At 40.7% G+C, this 19636-nt stretch overlaps 1 protein-coding gene across 9 annotated transcripts in view; it reads left to right on the top strand.

Moving 5' to 3' along the window:
• Window positions 1-19636, top strand: part of herc2 (HECT and RLD domain containing E3 ubiquitin protein ligase 2) — a 218449-nt gene that overhangs the window by 130211 nt on the left and 68602 nt on the right. For all 9 annotated transcript variants that reach the window (XM_059646786.1, XM_048532268.2, XM_048532264.2 and 6 more), the window contains 14 exons: window positions 139-307; window positions 425-550; window positions 1428-1536; window positions 6090-6229; window positions 7058-7248; window positions 10330-10435; window positions 10522-10613; window positions 11589-11764; window positions 12534-12645; window positions 13351-13432; window positions 17344-17487; window positions 17563-17653; window positions 18919-19096; window positions 19532-19613. In XM_059646786.1, the coding sequence (XP_059502769.1) occupies window positions 139-307; window positions 425-550; window positions 1428-1536; window positions 6090-6229; window positions 7058-7248; window positions 10330-10435; window positions 10522-10613; window positions 11589-11764; window positions 12534-12645; window positions 13351-13432; window positions 17344-17487; window positions 17563-17653; window positions 18919-19096; window positions 19532-19613 (1798 nt within the window). The remainder of the gene's footprint in view (window positions 1-138; window positions 308-424; window positions 551-1427; window positions 1537-6089; window positions 6230-7057; window positions 7249-10329; window positions 10436-10521; window positions 10614-11588; window positions 11765-12533; window positions 12646-13350; window positions 13433-17343; window positions 17488-17562; window positions 17654-18918; window positions 19097-19531; window positions 19614-19636) is intronic.

Raw genomic sequence — 19636 nt, 5'->3', positions numbered from 1 at the left:
TTATTCTTGCTGCTTGGTCAGAATTAGATTTCTAACCAGCTGTTACAACATGCAAGCCTTTGTTTTATGTAATGAACATTTTTGATATTTATTGCGCTAAGTATGTTTATACTTATTGAGCTCTATTGTGTCATGTAGGTGGGAATGATGGTCCGATGTTGCAGAACTTATGAAGAAGTTTGTGAGGGAGATATGGGAAAAGTAATCAAATTGGATCGAGATGGATTGCATGATTTAAATGTGCAGTGTGACTGGCAGCAAAAAGGTGGGACTTACTGGGTCCGATACATCCATGTTGAGCTGTTGGGTAGGTGCATGGTTTATTAATCAGAAACATTAATATAGTTGTTGTTATGGCTCTTCCTATCTTTTGAAGTGCGGGACTGGATCTGTTCAATTTTCATTGCTCTTATTTTTGCACCAGGCTTCCCACCACAGAATTCTACTTCCCATATTAAGATTGCCGATAAAATACGAGTTAAGGCTTCCGTTACCACTCCAAAGTACAAGTGGGGCTCAGTTACCCATAGAAGTGTGGGAGTTGTCAAAGGTAAACAAATCATGCTTGTATTCTTTCCTGCTTCAGTTTTGGTACAAAATACGGCAAGCTACTACCACACAAGCTGCAACAACTAAATATAGATCTGCAGTGAGTCATACAAGGTGATTAAACGTTGGTGCGTGGCATCATAATGGGGATAGGTCCTGCACCCCCACTTTGTAATATATTACTCTTGCTTCTGTTTCTAACATAACAGTAAATCAGTCATTTTACAAATTTCTCGACACTTTTATGCACTTGAACTGTAAACTGCAAATCAAACTTTTAAAGCTCATTCCTTATTTATTTGCTGAGGATTGTGTTCTTTGTACATGTTTTCACACTGTAGGGATTGTATGATTTTTTGAATGGTTTACGAAAAAGAAATACTGGAAGTCTAAACTGTGTAGATTATCCAGTCAAATTGTTTATTTTAAAATTGTTCATTTATTGCACATCTTTTCACTGGTACAACTCATTGTGATTTGGAAACAAGGAACTCTACCTCCTAATTCGAAGTAACAGTTTTATTGTAGAATGTGCTATTTTAATTACTAAATGAATGTTAAGGTTGGACTGGAATAATACATGGGTATATTGATACTTAGCTGAATGAGTTTCTTCTCCGCTATGTTTGTGTCCATCTTATTTAAGATGTTAGCTTGCTGTATATAATGTGGGAAAGAGGCCCAGCGTGTTTGAATGGAACTTTGCTATTTTAGTGGAGATAATGAGCTTGTTATGGTATATAGCTTGTTGCTGTTGTTGCCAGTGACACAAAGCAAGAAGAAATGAATGTATGATTTAAGTCTGCTTTGTTGAATGAGTGTTACTGTTTGGCAACTGTTCAGGATTTCAATGTGTGACAGCATTTTTATTCTTGCAGCATTCAGTGCCAATGGGAAAGATGTTATTGTTGATTTTCCGCAACAGTCTCACTGGACTGGCTTGTTGTCCGAAATGGAGTTGGTACCCAGTATTCATCCAGGAGTGACGTAAGAACTTCTATGTACTTCGCCAAATAGGTGGTTTTTATTTAACGTTTTTTCCATTTAAACTGAAATAAAGTTCTATTTCTTACTCTAAGAAAACTAATGTAGAGTAATTACACTCCTTTTATTATATCCTTTTAAAAGAATGATGCCTAACAATTTAGTGCATTGAATTTGGTGAAAGTAAGCAGAATATTCTAAATTTATTTTATCTTGATGTAAGGTTTTATTGGCATTCTCCTGACTTGGGGTGCAGTGTGGTATTCAGAAGCAGAAGGAAAGAATAGTTTAGAAAAGATTGTGTGAGTGCAAGGTTGGCATTGTAGACTGGAGTTGCTCATACCTTGTGTTTACTACTGTTAGATATTACTAATGCTGTATCATGATGTTCAGACCATCCTGGAGGACAAAGGTGACCTCGAGCTTGATTGTTATAGTTGTAGAAAGAAAGTTGGTGTTTGGTACTGAAACTGATCTTTAGTTGGTTGTGCATTTATTTGCAGAATGAAACAATTCGAGCTTACACCTGTTGATCTAACCACAATACAGTTATATTAAGTGCCACTTGATACATGCTGGCGAGCAACCAGCAATAATATGCTCACTGACAGAGTTTGAGTGCCATCAGGGTGACTCCATTCCTGATTTTATTACAGCCTTGGTTCAAACATGGTCAAAACAGCTGAATTGCAGTGGGGTGATGAGGGTGACAGCCCTTTACATCAAGGCGGCATATGACCGAGTGTGGCATCAAGGAACCCTGGCTAAACTGGAATTGGGGGGGAAACCTTTTTGGAATTTTACCTGGTGCAAAGGAAGATGATTGTTGGATGTCAGTCATCTCAGCTTCAGGGCATCTCTGCAGGAGCTTGTCAGGGTAATATCAGAGTCCCAATCGTCATCAGCTACTTCAACGACCTTCCCTCCATCATAAGATCAGATGTCAGATGTAGGGAGCTTTGCTGGTTGCAAATTGTTCAGCATTTGCATCTCCTCAGATACTGCTGCAATCTGTGTTGGAATACAGTAATACAGAGGCTTGTGCTGACAAGTGGCAAGTAACATTCACACCACACAAATCCCAGGCGTTGACCGTCTCTGAAAAGAGACAGTCTAACCACTAGTCGTGACATTCAATGGCATTAGCATCACTGTACCTCCACTATGAACATCTTGGGGGTTAGCATTGATCAGAAACTTTGCTTGATTCACCATATGAATGCAGTGGCTACAAGGGTCAGAAGCTGGGAATCCTGTAACAAATAACACACTTCCTAACTCCCCAAAATCTGAACACCAGCCACCTGGCACAAATCAGGAGTATGGTGGTGTACTCCACATTTCCCTGTACAGGGTGCAGCTGCAACAACACTTGAAGCTTGACACCAATCAGGACAAAGTAACCAGCATGATTGGCACCATATCCACTTGCTCCACCATTGACGCTTAATAGCAGCACTGTGTACTATCTGCAATATGTTGCAGAAATTCACCAAAATCCTTAGTCAGCACCTTCTAAAACTGCAGCCACTTAGATCTTGAAGAACAAGGGTTGCAGATAAGTGGGAACAGCACCATGTGCAAGTTCCCCTCCATACCATTCATCCTGCTGACTGCGAAGTATATTGCTGTTTCTTCAGTGGAGTTGGGTCAGCATCTTGGAATTCACTCCCTAGTAGTGTGGAGGGTGCATCAAAGCACATGGATGGTAGTTCTCAAGGGAGAGGGCAATAAATTCTGGCCCAGCCAGCAACACCCATATCCCTTGCATGAATAAGATTAAATAGCCCAAACTTGGTTATTTCCAGGTCTTGCTTCAAAGAACATGGACTCCTGTGATATCTACCCACCTCCAAACTAAGTCTCAGTTAATAACAGAGATAACAAGGTGTAGAGCTGGATGAACACAGCAGGCCCAGCAGCATCAGAGGAGCAGGAAAGCTGACATTTCGCACCTAGATCATCCTCCAGAAATGGGGGAAGGGAAAAGGGTTCTGAAACAAATAGGGAGAGAGGGGGAGGTGCATTGAAGATGGATAGAGAAGATAGTTGGAGAGGAGACAGACAGATCCACAGACATTGGGAAAATGCTAGGATACATTTTAGAGAAAGAAGTAGCAAGTTATTTTGAAAACAATCAGAAAGAATCAACATGGTTATTTTTTGAAGGTTCATTATGTTTGATCAGTTTGCTTGAATTCTTTGAGGGTGTAAGGAACATAGTTGATAAAGGTACTGTCCCAGATTTTTTTAATTGTCATCAAATTTGGATACATTACATGCTGACCCTCCCCCAAGTTATTAACATAGTAAGTGATTTGAGGCTGTATGACTGACCGTGGTGACACTTCACCAGGTATGTCTTTATAAAATGCAAAAAAACCATTAATCCTGAATCTCTCTTTGTTGTGTTACCCAATCCTCAAACCATGCTAATTAAATATCCTCAAGACCATGAACACCACTTTATGCAATAACTTTTTATATGGCACATCATCAAATGCCTTCTGGAAATCTAAATACACCACATCCACTGGTACTTTTTGATTGCAAGGTGATTTAGAGTTTAAAAATGCAAAAGTTTTGTTTCAACCATGTGGGGTATGGGTGGTGCTGCAGTTGGCGTACTGTGAACATTTTTGCCCTCTTTATTTAAGAGAGGGTGTATTGGCCGTGGAAGCAGTTCAAAAGAGATTCACTAAACTGACTCCTTGGATGGAGAGAGTGACTCAGGAATGGCTAAATGCTTAGGTCTTTATCCATTCGTGTTACTGAAGAATAAGGAGTGATCTTATTGAAATGTAGAAAATTGAGGGGGCTAGACAGAGTGGACTTTGAGAAGGTGCCCACTAGTGTGGGAATAATGAACTAGAGGACATAGTTACAGAAAATGAGGATGCAAAGAGATTTCTCCCAGACGGTGATGAATGTTAGGAATTCTTTACTTGATAATTGTGAAGGCTAGATCGCTGAAAGTGTTTAAAGAGGAGATGGGTTTTGTTTTGAAGTACGGCGGAGTTGAGGGCTGCGTTGAGTTGAGGGCTGCGTTGAGTTGAGGGCTGCGTTGAGTTGAGGGCTGCGTTGAGTTGAGGGCTGCGTTGAGTTGAGGGCTGCGTTGAGTTGAGGGCTGCGTTGAGTTGAGGGCTGCGTTGAGTTGAGGGCTGCGTTGAGTTGAGGGCTGCGTTGAGTTGAGGGCTGCGTTGAGTTGAGGGCTGCGTTGAGTTGAGGGCTGCGTTGAGTTGAGGGCTGCGTTGAGTTGAGGGCTGCGTTGAGTTGAGGGAGAAGAGGTGTTCAGGCCTGGGACAGATCAACCATGATCTGAACGCATAGCGGGGTAGGCTTGAGGGACCAAACGGCTTAATCCTGTTTCTGTATTTTTTATATTCGTCGTAGGGGGAAAAGAAAGCCTTGATCCATCCACCCTCACGAGCTGTCACCCATCTCCAGGCTCAGTGAATGAGCTCCTTCAGAGTTCCTTAGCTACCCCTTTCATCCCTTGTCTGAATTTCTCGAGTCTCGCTTCTATTCCATTCAGTCACTGGACCCAATTTGGCTCATGCACATTGTTTTGTTTTCTTTGAGCTAATAGTCTTTCGCCGAGTATATTTTTTTTCCGCCTGTTCCCTTGAAAGCAATTCACATTCATTGACGTTGAATTGTCTTCCAAATTCTCAAGCACATTCAAATCCTCCTCTGATGTGCAATGACATAAGAAATAGGAACCCTTAAATGAACTGAATGACAAAGCATCCTCAACCGTTTTAAGGGTAGAGAATTTTAAAGATTCTTGAGATTTTCAAGCTTTGGAGCAAAGAAGTTTCTGCTCATCTGCATCCTAAATGGCTGACCCCTTATTCGGAGATTGTGACCTCTAGTTATGCGTGCTTCTGTAAGGGGAAACATGCACCTATCCTGTCAAACCCCTCAACTTCTATATGTTTGAACAAAATTTCTTCTCATTCTTGCAAATTCTATGAACTTCAGGTGTCGATGGTAGCCATGATATGGAGGTGCTGGTGTTGGATTGAGGTAGACAAAGTCAGAAGTCACACGACACCAGATTCTTGTTCAACAGGTCTGTTTGAAATCATAAGCTTTCAGAGCGCTGCTGCTTCATCAAGTCAGATGACAAAACTGACTTGGAGGAACCTTGAGGGGACACAAATCTATGATAACACCTGTCAACAAGAGGCAGTACAGTAAAGGACCCACTGCCACGTCACCTGACGAAGGAGCAGCGCTATGAAAGCTTGTGATTTCAATTGTTGAACTATAACCTGGTGTCATGTGACTTGTGACTATGAACTTCAGGACTTTCAACATCCTGTTTATAAATATTTGGAATAGAAGACAGTGTAATTCCTTGCTTGAATGACCTGCAAGGTATTTTAACAACGATTGCTCTTTTACTGCTGTCGATGTTGAATTTCATTCACTGAATAAGGAGATTTATATAAAAGGCGTCATGATGGATTTGCTTTCAAAAATGTAATAATTCCTTTCCAATAATCAGACTGTGATTTTATCCCGTTTCTTTTTTAAAATAAAAACTGCAGGTGTGATGGCTGTCAGATGTTTCCGATGAATGGGCCCAGGTTCAAATGTAGAAACTGTGATGATTTTGACTACTGTGAAAACTGTTTCAAGACTAGAAAACACAATTCAAGGCATACTTTTGGTAGAATTAATGAGCCAGGTGAGAGGCATTGTACAATTTCTTAGTAGATTTATTTTTAAAACACAAGTACATATTATAGAACATCATTCCAAATCACAAAACAAAATGTCATTTATATTTCCTGCAGTGTTAAAATAACCTGCATGTATTTAGTCAGACTTTTAATTATCTTCTGCAAAAACAGTGTGACAGTTGATAAACAATATGTAGCAGTTATTTTTGAGCAACAGAAGTTTGTAATGTATTAAATGCTATTAGGGAAGGTAATATTTAAGCAGTAAATCAAACCATTTTTGTGTAACCTGTTTTCTTTCCATTCAGTCTTTGTGTTTTAAGCTATGTAGATAAAAAGCCAATTCCATTTCTCTTCTAACCCCAGTTTAGGTTTCGTGTGTCATACAATTTCTACAATGTGGAAGCAGGCCATTTGGCTCTCTGAGGAGCATCTCACCCAGACCCACCCCCTACACCATCCCTGTATTTCCCACTTTAGACATTATGAGCAATTTAGCATAGCTAACCCACCAAATTGCACACCTTTGGACTGTGGGAGGAAACCGGAGCACCCGGAGAAAACCCATGCAGACGTGGGGAGAATGTGCAAACTTCACACGGACAGTTGTCCGAGGCCGAAATTGAGCCAGGGCCCCTGGTGCTGTGAGGCAGCAGTGCTAACCACTGAGCCACTATGCCACCCCAACATTGTGTTTTTGTTTCTGTGACTCCCATGATCTTGAGTTACATTGCTGGAAAATACAATGGTTGTTGTTTATGATCTACCTGACACAATGCTGTCAGACAGACCGAAATAGTTTTGTTAATAATAATGTGTTTGTTGGTTTAAAGGACAATCACCAGTATTTGCTGGACGTTCCGGAAAGCAACAGAATAAGCGATACAGTTGTGAGAGAGGAATGTTGCTAGACGATTGGTCGAGAATTGTAAAGAACTTTGGAGTCTCCTCGTCTGTCAGCCAAATTTCCCGCCTGATTGATGGCTCTGGACAATGTTGGCAGTCTTCAGGCTCACAAGGGAAAGTAAGTGAGCAGTCACTGATATGACAGTCTTTCTATCTTGCACATTTATCTTCCATACGCTTGAAAGGTATATCCATCATCCACTGTTCATTGCTGCAAAACTGTTCAAATTGTACAATTTTGCTGAATATGATTTTTGTCAGCTCTTATAATCTGGAGCTGAAACCAGAAGATAATCTACCTCAGTTGGGAAAAATCCCAATTATTTTTTCTTCGAGGAAGTTAACCTTCAATTGTTTTATTTTGGCCAGGTCATCCATTCTGGGTGACAGATTGTCCTCTTCTTTCATTGGAACAATCAGCCCATTGTATCTGCCCCAGCTGTCTGAAATGAACAATTCGTTTAGTGCACAAACAAAGTTACTGCAAAAGCTCGGCAGATCTGGCAGCATCTGTGAAGGAGTAAGCTGAGTTAACGTTTCAGGTTCTGAGGAAGGGTCACTGGACCTAAAACGTTAACTCTGTTTACTCCTTCACAGATGCTGCCAGACCTGCTGAGCTTTTCCAGCAACTCTGTTTTTGTTCCTGATTTACAGCATCCACAATTTCTTAGATTTTAATTCACTTAGTGCCACCTTCTCACCTTTTCCCCCAAACCTTGCACATTTGTTAACTTCAAGAACAACCAGAGTCCCCTTCAAATGCCCCGATTGAATCTGCCTCCACCAATACTCATGCATTGCCCTCTGGACCTCAGGTTTTCACTTTTTACTTGCGTTACTTCTGGTACTTTTGCCACTTATGCCAATTACTTTAAATCGGTATTGTCTTAATCTTGATCTATTCATGAGAGGGAATGTTCTCCCCCTATCTGCTTGTCCAGACCCCTTATGATATTGAATATCGCTCTCATTTTAAAAAAAATTCACGTAGATGTGGGCTTCGCTGCCTGGGCGAGCATTTGTTGCTCAGCTCTGGTTGTCCTTGAAGACAGTGGTAAGCTGCTCCAGTGCAGGTTGTACAGGTACATTCACAATGTTGCTCAGGAGGGAGGTTCAGGATTTTGAACCTGCAACAGTGAATGGCAAACATATTTCCAAATCAGGATGCTTTGGGGCTCAATGGGGACTTCAAGTTGGTGTTCCATATATCTACTACCCTTGTCCTTCTCTCATGGTGGGCCTTAGGTTTGATAATACAGCTTAAGGAGCTTTGGTGAGTTCCAGCAGTGATTCTTGTACGTGATGCACACTGCTACTACTGAGTATTGGTGGCAGGCAGAGTGAAAGTTTGTGAATGTGGTGCCAGTCAAGCCAGCTGCTTTGCCCTGGATTGTGGGGGTGGTTTTGGAACCGCACTCATCCAGCACACTACTGACTCGTAATTTTAGATGGTGAACAGGCTTTAACTAAATTGATCTCTCTTCATAGCTGAAGTTCGTTGGATCCATTCTTGTGAATCTTTTTTGCATCTTCCCTAGTATATGCAATACTCTGAGGCTGATCTAGTCTCAATTTAAACCAGTTGCTCTTGTATTCTATGTCATTATTAACAAAGCCAGGGATACTGTGCTTTATAAGCTGCTCTGTCAACTGCCTTGTCGCCTTCATTGACGGTTTTATAATGTTTCTCCATTTCCTTCCTACCAAAATGGATCACTTCATATTTCTGCTTGCTGAACTTCATCTGCCACTTGTCTGCCCATTTCACCAACTTATCTATGGAGTTCCTTCATTAAAAAAAAATCCCACCCTATCTGTCCATCGTTCAGTGTTTCCAAATTCCATATTGTCTGCAGTATTTGAGATTGTGCCCTGTACACGAAGGTCTAGGTCAGCGATAGGAATCGAGAAAAACTTGGATCTCAACACTGACTCCTGAGGACTTCCCCATACTCCCTTCCCCCTCTTTTCCCTCCACTTCCTGTTGCCCCCATCACCCCCCTCCACAAAAGCTTGATGTACTGAATGGTTTCCTGCTTTTTCTTATGGTATGCAAATAAAGCATCTGGTTCAAAAGCAATCTTTAGCCGCGAGCTGTAAGATTCATTAAGTAGCTTGCACAGTTCTGATTTACCTCTGAGCAAAGAATAAAATGCCAGGAATTAGTGAGTGCAATTTAGTTAATACTTCAGTACCATGTTGAGTGCCACCTTATTCTGTGATCTTCAATTTTTTGGTACTATTGACATGATATTTCAGCTGTGCAACCTGTCTCTGCCTCCCTAACCTGTTCTTCCTCTCACCCATCCCTTCCTCCCACCCCAAGCCGCACCTCCATCTCCTACCTACTAACCTCATCCCAACTCCTTGACCTGCCTGTCTTCCCTGGACTGACCTATCCCCTCCCTACGTCCCCACCTATACTCTCCTCTCCACCTATCTTCTTTTTTCTCCATCTTCGGTCTGCCTCCCCCCCCCCCCCCTCCCTATTTATTCCAGGACCCTCACCCCATGCCCCTCTCTGATGAAGGGTCTAGGCCCGAAACGTCAGCTTTTGTGCTCCTGAGATGCTGCTGGGCCTGCTGTGTTCATCCAGCCTCACATTTTATTATCTTGGATTCTCCACCATCTGCAGTTCCCATTATCACTGACAATCTTGTAAAGTGTAATGTGGCTATCTGCCACGAAGTCTTTCTGTGTACTGGAATGGTATCTTTTCTGAAGCAAATATTTCTGAATAAAGGTTGCGTTTGCAATTATTCTTTAACTTGACCACTGCATTTCTGTAGACATGGCATTAGCAAAGCCTAAGCAAGTTCAGTTATTTCTGCATGTTCATGTTTTGTGCCTTCAAGAGCAATAGGAGGAGTATATAGTCTCCTAGCTGGTAGAATGGCAGAGCTAAGACTCTGAGAGGTAATGAAACTAGATGCATGCATGATCACTAGGTTGGAGCATTCTTTTGTGGCCCACAGCTGATGCTCCAGTCCTGTATTGATCTAAGTGATCCATAAGATAAGCTTTGTGACATATATTTTCGTGCCTCTTATTTGTACACTTCACATTTCAAATCTGTAGTATCCATGATGTTTCGTTTTGTTTTAGCATGGTGTAATGTGAGCAGTTCATCAATCTCATTTAGTGAAGCAGTTTTTCAACTTACTCATAGATAAGTTCTCTTATGTTTTTTGTTTGCTAGCACTGGATTCGTTTGGAAATCTTCCCAGATGTCCTCGTTCATAGACTAAATATGGTTGTCGATCCTGCTGACAGTAGCTATATGCCTTCATTAGTAGTAGTCTCAGGTAAGTTAATCATCTTGCATGCTATTTATAATTTACCTTGTTTTTACTTGGGTAAATATTTTTCTGATCAAATACTTCTTTTTAAGGTGGAAACTCACTTGATAATCTCATTGAACTGAAGACTATCAATATTACTCCTACAGACACTGTTGTAATGCTGCTGAGTGAATGTGTGGAGGTATGTGTTCTCAAGGATGTTTTAAGGAGTATGTGCAATCTCATTTATCTTAGGGGTATTGACTACTTGTATACAATGTGAAGATAAGCCCTGGTAACCAGTTAAGTAGTCACTAATGCTTTTTGACTTGAGATGCAACTGCTTTGGGTGCCTAGTGGACTTTGTGTCTGCCTGTCTGTAGCTCTGTTCGTACACGTAATCAAGGTTATGCCTTCTATCTTGCTATCTTCTGTGGTCCCTTCACACCCTTGCTATCTTCTGACTTTGACCAGAATATTTTGGCTCTTTCAGCTGACAGTTTTGCCCATATTCCTACATGGCTGTCTTGTTGTAAGCCTGCTTGTTCTGTTATCAGTTGAGGTCATTAAATTGCCAAATGACCACAAGTACCACTTGGTGCCTGGCTGCAATGGTCAGATCAGTGAGAGTAGATCAGGGGTTGGGAGACCCACCTATTTGGCTGGCTAGGGGCTGCTGACAGCGTTAAGACATCTCCCTGATGGGCCTCCTTTTTGGGTTTGCTGTACCCCAGCCAACTGGCCGAGCTATTCTAAGGGTGGACTGAAAGTCTTACCTCCAGTGAATTTCTGTTCTGTGGAATGTTTAAATGGCTGTGGGCATGCTAGTATTGGTAGGGATGGATTCCCCACACATCTGGCTCAAATTGCCATCTGAAAATCCCTACCTTGTATGCCTCAACATTCACATTTACAAATGACTTTTGTCTGCATCGGCAGCAAAAAAGTCCCATAAAATGACACAAAGCTAATCAAGGTGAACGAACTTGCCTGCCTGTGTCCCCTGATTAACTCCATGTTTAAGACCCTCCTTTAATGGCTCTGACCAAAACAGTATTGTAGTGACCATTGGTAGTCAACAATCCTTAGTGTTTAGACAATAATGTTTTAGTACTTCTATGAAACTGGACCACGTTGTAGGATGTCTTTTTATAACCTCGCCTCATTTTCTGAGCAGCACAGGTATATTGAGATTGCAATCAAACAGTGCAGAAGCTCTGGGATTGATTGCAAAATTCATGGCTTGAGCATTGTAGGACGTATCCGAGCAGAAGATGAAGATCTTGCTGCAAACTTCCCCTTCCTTGCTTCGGACAATGAAGAGGAAGATGATGATAAAAGCAACACTGGAAGGTACTGACTTTGTTTATTGATAACTGGAGTAACTGATGCAAGAGGTTGGAATTTTTGTGAAACAACTTGCGTTCTTCTGAAATAATTTAACATTACTTTCTGTTTCTTTTGGGCATCCTGTCTTTATGAGCATTACAGCATTGCTCATTTGCCTTTAAATATTTCAATGTAAATGTGCACATACAAATGTTTCAGTGCAAATGTTGACTGGTAGTGCATGCTCACACAAAGCTATTGACACTTTTGATATGGTGAGGTAGTGGTGTTCAGGTAATGGCATTTGACTAGTAATCTTGATTGTTTGGCTAATGTTTTGTGGGACATAGGTTCCAAGTTTCTCAGGGTGTGGAATGGTAAAAAGGAGCAGTTAGGCAGTGGGGTTAGAGGTGAAATCAGCATTGATTGTACCAAATTATGGAGCAGATTCACTGAGTTGTATAATCTACTCTGCTTCTGTTTCTTATGTTCTTCTAATCCTGTAAGCATTCAGAGTGCACTTGGCAAACCATCAACACTCCTTTCATGCAGCATAAATGTAGGCAGTCCCCTTGAATTGTTATTTTTGCAAGATATCCTGATGAATGCAAGATGAAAAACTTTAACAAAATGACATTTCCTCTGCTTACGCAGTTCTATTCTGCTGAACAACTATTTGTAATTTATATTTTTGTACAGCTAATTGGAATTGAGCAAAGTTTTATGATAAGAGGAAAACCAAAAATGTTACCTTTCAATGATGTAACTTCAGAAATTGTTATTTCTTCCCAAGCCTTGTACGGAAGAAAGCGTCTGGCATAGAATCTTCAGCCACCATTAGAACAAAAGTATTTGTCTGGGGACTGAATGACAAAGATCAGCTGGGAGGACTGAAAGGCTCAAAGGTAGAATTACTGTTTCTGTGCTATTTTTGTTATCTTAACATTAACTTTTGTATACATGGTTTGAATCAGATAATCATCGTAGCATTGGAGGGCAGTCTTGTGGTAGTATTGCTACCAGTGACTGGAAGACCTGGGCTCAAGTTCCATCTGCTCCAGGGGTGTGTAATAAAATCTCTGAACATCTCCGAAAAAGAAGTTAAATATTAAGAAAAATGCTGTCTGTTGGGGGCCACCTTGTGATACAGTATCCCTATTCCTGAACTGGGAGGCCCATGCTCAAGTCCCATATATGCCAAGGTGTGTAATAACATCTCCCAAAAAGGTTGATTAGAAAAATTGGTTAACTTCTAAAAGAGACAACTTTTGAACCATGAGCCAGTTAAGGACTCTTTGGAATGTTTGGACCAGGAAAAGAAATGCTGTTTGTTCAATATTGTGTTCTCTGCAATAAAGTGTATATGTTTGGATATGCTTCAAGGTGTAATTGTTGAGTACAGAAGAGACTGTATGATGAATTACATTTAATCCTTTAATTTGTAATAATTGACAATGTTGTTGTCACTTTAGTTGTCTGTACTTCTGTGAATAATTTGTTTTGAAATTTAAAAGCCGTCTTGAAAAGAGTTTTCCTCTGATTCAATCATTAGTCTACCATGCCACTTGTTTAACCAAACTAATGAGTGTATGTTTTGGTTTTGCTCTTAGATAAAAGTCCCTTCATTTTCTGAAACATTGTCAGCTTTAAATGTTGTTCAGGTGGCTGGAGGTTCCAAAAGCCTTTTTGCAGGTAATGTGAAATTCACTTCAGATGATGATTTGTCGTAATGCATATGATGGCTTTCCTTCTTAGACATGGAAGAATGTATAGGGCTCCTTTGGTTGTTCCATTTATTTCGGGCGGCATGGTGGCTCAGTGGTTAGAACTGCTGCCTCACAGCACAGGGACCTGGGTTAAGTTTCACCCTTGGGCGATTGTGCAAACCCCGCATAGACATTCTCCCCGTGTCTGCATGGGTTTCCACTGGGTGTTCCAGTTTCCTGCTACAGTCTGATTATGTGCAGGCTAGGTGGATTGGCTATGCTAAAGTGACCATAGTGTCCAGGGATGTGTAGGTTAGGTGGATTAGCCATGGGAATTGCAGGGTTACAGGGATAGGGTAGGGGGTGAGTCACTGTGGACTTGTTGGGCTGAATGACCTGTTTCCACATTCTAGGGATTCTACCAGGGATTCTCTGATTCTCTGAAGGTATATATTCATAGCACACAGTGGGCTGAATGGCTTGCGGTACTAAGACAAGCCAAGGAATTACAGGCTGGGGAGCCTGTCTGACGATTGAAATTTTTGAAGAGGTAACCAAGAGGTTAGGTTAGGATAGGGTAGTGGATGTTGTCTATATGGACTTCAGTAAAGTCCCTCATGGCTAGCTAGTCATGAAGGTTGTGTCGCACGGGATCTGGGGAGAGCCAGCTAGTTAGATTCAGATTTGGCTTGATGGCAGGAAGCTGAGGGTGATGATTGAAGGTGGTTTTTCAGACTGGAGGCCTGTGCCTGGTGGTGTGCCACAGGGATTGGTGCTGGGATTTTTGTTATTTACGTAAATGACATGGACGTGAATGTACAAGGCCTGATTAGTAAGTTTGCGGATGATACAAAATTAAGAGGTATCGTTGATTGAGAGAAAGGTTATTGAAAATTACAGGGGGATCTTGATCAGGTGGGAAGTAGATTGAGAATTGGCAAATGCAATTCAATAGAGATAAGTGTGAGATGTGCTTTGGAAAGCCAAACCAAGGTAGGACTTATATAGTAAATGGTAAGGCCCTGAAAAGTGTTGTAGAACAGAGGGACCTTGGAGTACAAGTACATAGTTCATTCAAAGGGGCGTCACAGGTAAACAGGGTAGTGAAGAAGGCATTTGGCGTTGAGTATAGGAGTTGGGACGTTTATGTTGTAGTTGTGTAAGTTGTTGGTGATGCCACACTTGGAATATTGTGTATAGTTTTGGCCACCCTGTTATGGGAAGGACATAGTTAAACTGGAAAGTGTGCACAAAAATTTAATGAGATGTCGACAGGACTAGTAGGTCTGAGTTACAGGGAGAGGTTGACCAGGTTAGGACTTTATTCCTTGGAATGTAGGAGAATGATGACTTTCTTGAGGTGGATAAAATCATGAAGTGCATAGCTGGGATGAATGCATATAGTATTTTTCCCAGGGATGGGGAATTGAGAACTAGAGGGCATAGGTTTAAGTTGAGATGGTAAAGATTTAAGATGGACCCGAGGGGCAACGTCTTCATGCAGACTGTGGTGTATATGTGGAATTGGCTGCTGGAGAAAGTGATTGGGGCATGTACAATACCAACATTTAATAAAACATTTGGATAGGTACATGGATGGAAAGTGTTTAAAGGGATATGGACCAAATGTGGGTAATTGGAATGAGCTGAGTGGACACCATGGTCAGCATGGACCAGTTTGGGCCAAAGGGCCTGTTTCTGTGCTGTGTTACTGTATGACTATAATTATATTTTGTGATAGGTGTACAAAATTGTTTTTAGCTTGTGTGTTGCTGAAAGCAGGAATGCATTTGCTGTATTTTCATCAGTAATACAGAATGTAAACAGTTTAAAAACAATGTGTTTAATCAGATTAACTGAGATTGGCAGTTAATAGTTCCTGCTACACCTCCATTCCAGCACCCTCTTCTCACGCTGTATAAATTCTTGGCTGTCTTGTGTTTCAGTCCTCATGTGTGAAAGACTATCGAGATTGACGTGATATCGCTCTTTAGCAATATTTTGAGTTTCTCCAGAATGTGGAATTCACTAAATGCCCTGCAGATCAGGTAGCAGTGTAGAGAAAGAAACAGTAGTTAATGTTTTCAGTCACCAGCCTTTCATCAGACGTGGGTGTTGGGATGTCAGCCCTGGAGGACAGAATATTTTTCTTTATTCAGTCAATTGGGTCCAATATCAAGTGCTCTGAGATCAACTACCTGATGTGCCCACCTGAACATTAGATTCACAACTATTAGAATCCAAACAGATTGTCAGGAAAACTCAAGTCTAGCGGTATCTGCGGAGTAAGAAACAGTTAATATTTGAGTCAAATAATTCTTCTTTGGAACTGACTTATTCTGAAGCTCTCTGTTACAACATTGACCATTTTTGAGCCATTGTCAGCAGTCATTGAATTGCTGTATCTGACTGAAATTGCTGTGCCAAGGAAGGACCACTTTTGCCTCTACTGTTTCCAGTAGAGACAGGATTGAGCTTTCCCAAATGAAATGTTTTGGAGCTTTATACTGTGGAAATAAGAGATGTTCCCCTCAGCAGTCTCAGCAATTAGATTATGCCATTCATGGAAGTGAAAGAATGTTGCACTTAATCCACAGCTAACACCTTTAAGACAGCAGTTAATTCAGTCATGGATTTTCTTGGATTAATTTTATTTGATGAAATACAGTGGTTTCTGGTATTTCAGCTATTTGCCATTTTCCAGTCTGAATGGTGATGGAGCAGCAGTGTGGCATTCAGACTCCTGAGCCCAAGAGCTCATCTGTTCCAACTGGTTTTCCCCCTTTTTTTTTGTCTTCCTCGGTTTACTTTATCTTCTTTTGGAGAGCTTGGATAGCATTGAGGTTGGAGGCAAAGGTTTGTTCCTGCCTGCGGCACAGAAAACCACATTAGTTCTCGCGGCAGTGGCTGTAGAAGGAGGCAAGATTTGTGTTCCTGGCAGTAATGGAAGGAGGCGAGTTCAGGGCCAATGCCCGATGAGGGACCCAGCAGCTTTGGTGGTGGCTGCGTCTCTGAGATTGGTCCTGTGTGGATTCATGGAGTTGACAGCAAAGGCAGGATGGTGCTGAAGAATGGTGACATGGTTGGTGCAGTGAAGGAACTTGCAGCTGGCCGACTGCTTCAACCTCGCAATGGTCTGTTATACCTGGGGTGGAAGAACCTGGATTCAGGTCCATGGCTAAGCACTTAAGGAATGCAATGTTCAATTTTGAACTTATGTTGTTATTTTTCTACCTTTACACTCTGTATTTGGTTTATTTCTGTACTTTAAGATGGCGCCAGGGAGTGGTGACATTGTACTACACTTTTTTCTCTATTTATAACAAATACACATCACAATAAATACATCAATCACTCAATCGTCATTTGTGTCAAGTAGTTTGCATATATGAGCTTCGTATCAAAACTCTTGACTTGTAACTTATTTTGTAATTTTAGTTTTTTCAAGAATTCAAATCATAAATTGTTTCTTAATTAGGCTTATTTCCATTTGTAATATTCATTTGAGCTGGCATTCCCATTGATGTACCTTTTTAGATTTCTTCAAGCATCGCTGAGTAATGGAAACACTTCATGACCCTCGTGCCCCAGAACTGAATGTTGTGGGCACTTTTGATATTTCTATGACTGACTACATGTCATGGATCAAACATGTTGCTTTCTGATCCAAATGGCTCAGTCACGAGAAAATGCATTTACTCAGGAGAACGCTTTCAGAGGGACAGTTTCTTGCATTCCTCTATCATCTCTTTAAATAATGCCTAATTGTTCAACATTTTCAATTTCACCTAATTTCCTTTCTATATAAATGATACTTTAAAATGTTTTAAGCTTTGAAACGCTTCTGACAAGGCAAAAAGTTTATACGCATGGCTCACTTTGAGTTTTGCATTGCAGTTACTGCTGAGGGAAAAGTCTATGCTTGTGGTGAAGCTACTAATGGAAGACTTGGGCTTGGACTATCCAGTGGGACAATACCCATCCCCCGGCAGATCTCAGCTCTTAGCAATTATGTTGTAAAGAAAGTAGCTGTGCATTCAGGTATGTAATCAAATTTCTTTTTAAAGCATTGGCTAGTAGTTCATAACTATATTTATATTTCACTTTGCATTGCAGGTGGTCGTCATGCAATGGCTTTAACCGTTGATGGAAAGGTGTTTTCCTGGGGTGAAGGAGATGATGGGAAGCTTGGACACTTCAGCAGAATGTAAGTTGCTTTTAAAAGCAACATTGTTTTCCTGTATTTTTCTGCTAAATTAATTGCTTGTTTTTAAAGAATAGAATTTTTAAGGTTAACTTTTGTCCCACGATGGCAGTCGGCCTTTGTGCATTCATTAGGAAGTATTCACCAATTTTATTTGGTGTTTTTGCTATTTTGTATTACTGTTCCTTACCTGACTCATCTCTCATTTCCTGGTTAGGTAGTTGTCCTTGCACTTAACTTTGTTTACATTGTCTCTGCCCATTTCACTGTTGTGACTGGTTGTAGCTCTAACTTCTGTTGGTGTTTACTTTGAGTTGAATTCTTTGTCTCCTGTGAGAAATGACCTCCCCTTCAATATGTACTTTCCTCTTAGTCCAAATGACTGTTGGAGCTAGCATTAGGAGCTTGTTTCTTTTTAGATTATAATGTTTAGATTGGTGAACATGTAAGAGTGTATATACCCAACTATGTCAAATTTCCTTTGCTTTCTGTCAGTGCTGCAATTATAGTTGTGATGAAGTCGGAATCTAGAGTTGTGGTTCAGAATGACATTGGAGTGAGCCAGTTTTGGCCTTTGCACCAAATTCTGTGTCAGTCATAGAAATATCAAAAGTGCCCACAACATTCAGTTCTGGGGCACGAGGGTCATGAAGTGTTTCCATTACTCAGCGATGCTTGAAGAAATCTAAAAAGGTACATCAATGGGAATGCCAGCTCAAATGAATATTACAAATGGAAATAAGCCTAATTAAGAAACAATTTATGATTTGAATTCTTGAAAAAACTAAAATTACAAAATAAGTTACAAGTCAAGAGTTTTGATACGAAGCTCATATATGCAAACTACTTGACACAAAATCCACTGTCCAATGTGAAAATGAAGCTAAGACTTATTACTACCAGTTCAATCAGTAATGATATACGAATGCGCCATCCGATTCTACTATGTAGTACTTCATATTAAACATGTAGAAAATTGGTTTTTCGATTTTAAAGAAATATCAAAAATAGCCTAAGAGATAGCAAGAACTGCTGATGCAGAGATGACAGTATGGAGCTGGAAGAGCACAGCGGGCCAGGCAATATCAGAGGAGCAGGAAAGTTGACGTTTTGGGTCAGGACCCTTCTTCAGAAATGTGCCCATTGCATGTTATCTCAGAAATTGCATAAATTCCTTTAAAGTATTTCGTGTACCTCCAGGTTTTCACAGGATTTGTCTCAACAAGAATGTTCTTTTTTTTTTCCTTTCCTGAAAAAAAAATGTACAGGAATTGCGATAAACCAAGACTGATTGAGGCATTGAAAACCAAGCGTATTCGAGATATTGCTTGTGGGAGTTCTCACAGTGCTGCCATAACTTCCAGTGGTGAACTGTACACATGGGGTCTTGGCGAATATGGCAGACTTGGACATGGAGACAACACAACACAGCTGAGACCAAAATTGGTAACTGCACAATTTTCTGAATTAAATAGTTAATGATATTTTGTATGTTGCATATAGGAAACAAAAGTTTAAGGTTGCTGTTCCTCGGTTGGCTCAATAAAGTTTAGAAAATTTTTCGTGCACCAACAGACTTGTATAGCTGATATAAATTTTTTCCTAAGGAAATGTCTTGTTTTCTGCCCAGTGGTTAGGAAACTAGAATTAATGGAGGCAGTGGTTTGATTGGATGAAAACATATTTCACCAAGTTAAAAAGAATTCAGGTGGTGGTCAGTGCCTGATTCATCTACTCTATGTAGAGATGTGGGCTAACCTACTGAATATTGTGGCCATTTTCTGTTTATGCAACATTTTATTTTAGTCACAATAGTCTAATACAACATCATAACATGGTGGTAAAATTGATCTAAAAATTGTATCATATTCACTTAACTAGGTGAAGGTTCTTCTGGGGCACAGAGTCATCCAGGTAGCATGTGGAAGTCGAGATGCACAAACACTGGCATTAACTGATGAAGGTAGGGACAATATTGCTATTTAT

This window comes from Stegostoma tigrinum, chromosome 6 (genome assembly GCF_030684315.1).
Source record: "Stegostoma tigrinum isolate sSteTig4 chromosome 6, sSteTig4.hap1, whole genome shotgun sequence".
Classification (NCBI taxonomy): domain Eukaryota; kingdom Metazoa; phylum Chordata; class Chondrichthyes; order Orectolobiformes; family Stegostomatidae; genus Stegostoma; species Stegostoma tigrinum.
This window is presented reverse-complemented; position numbering and strand designations above follow the sequence as displayed.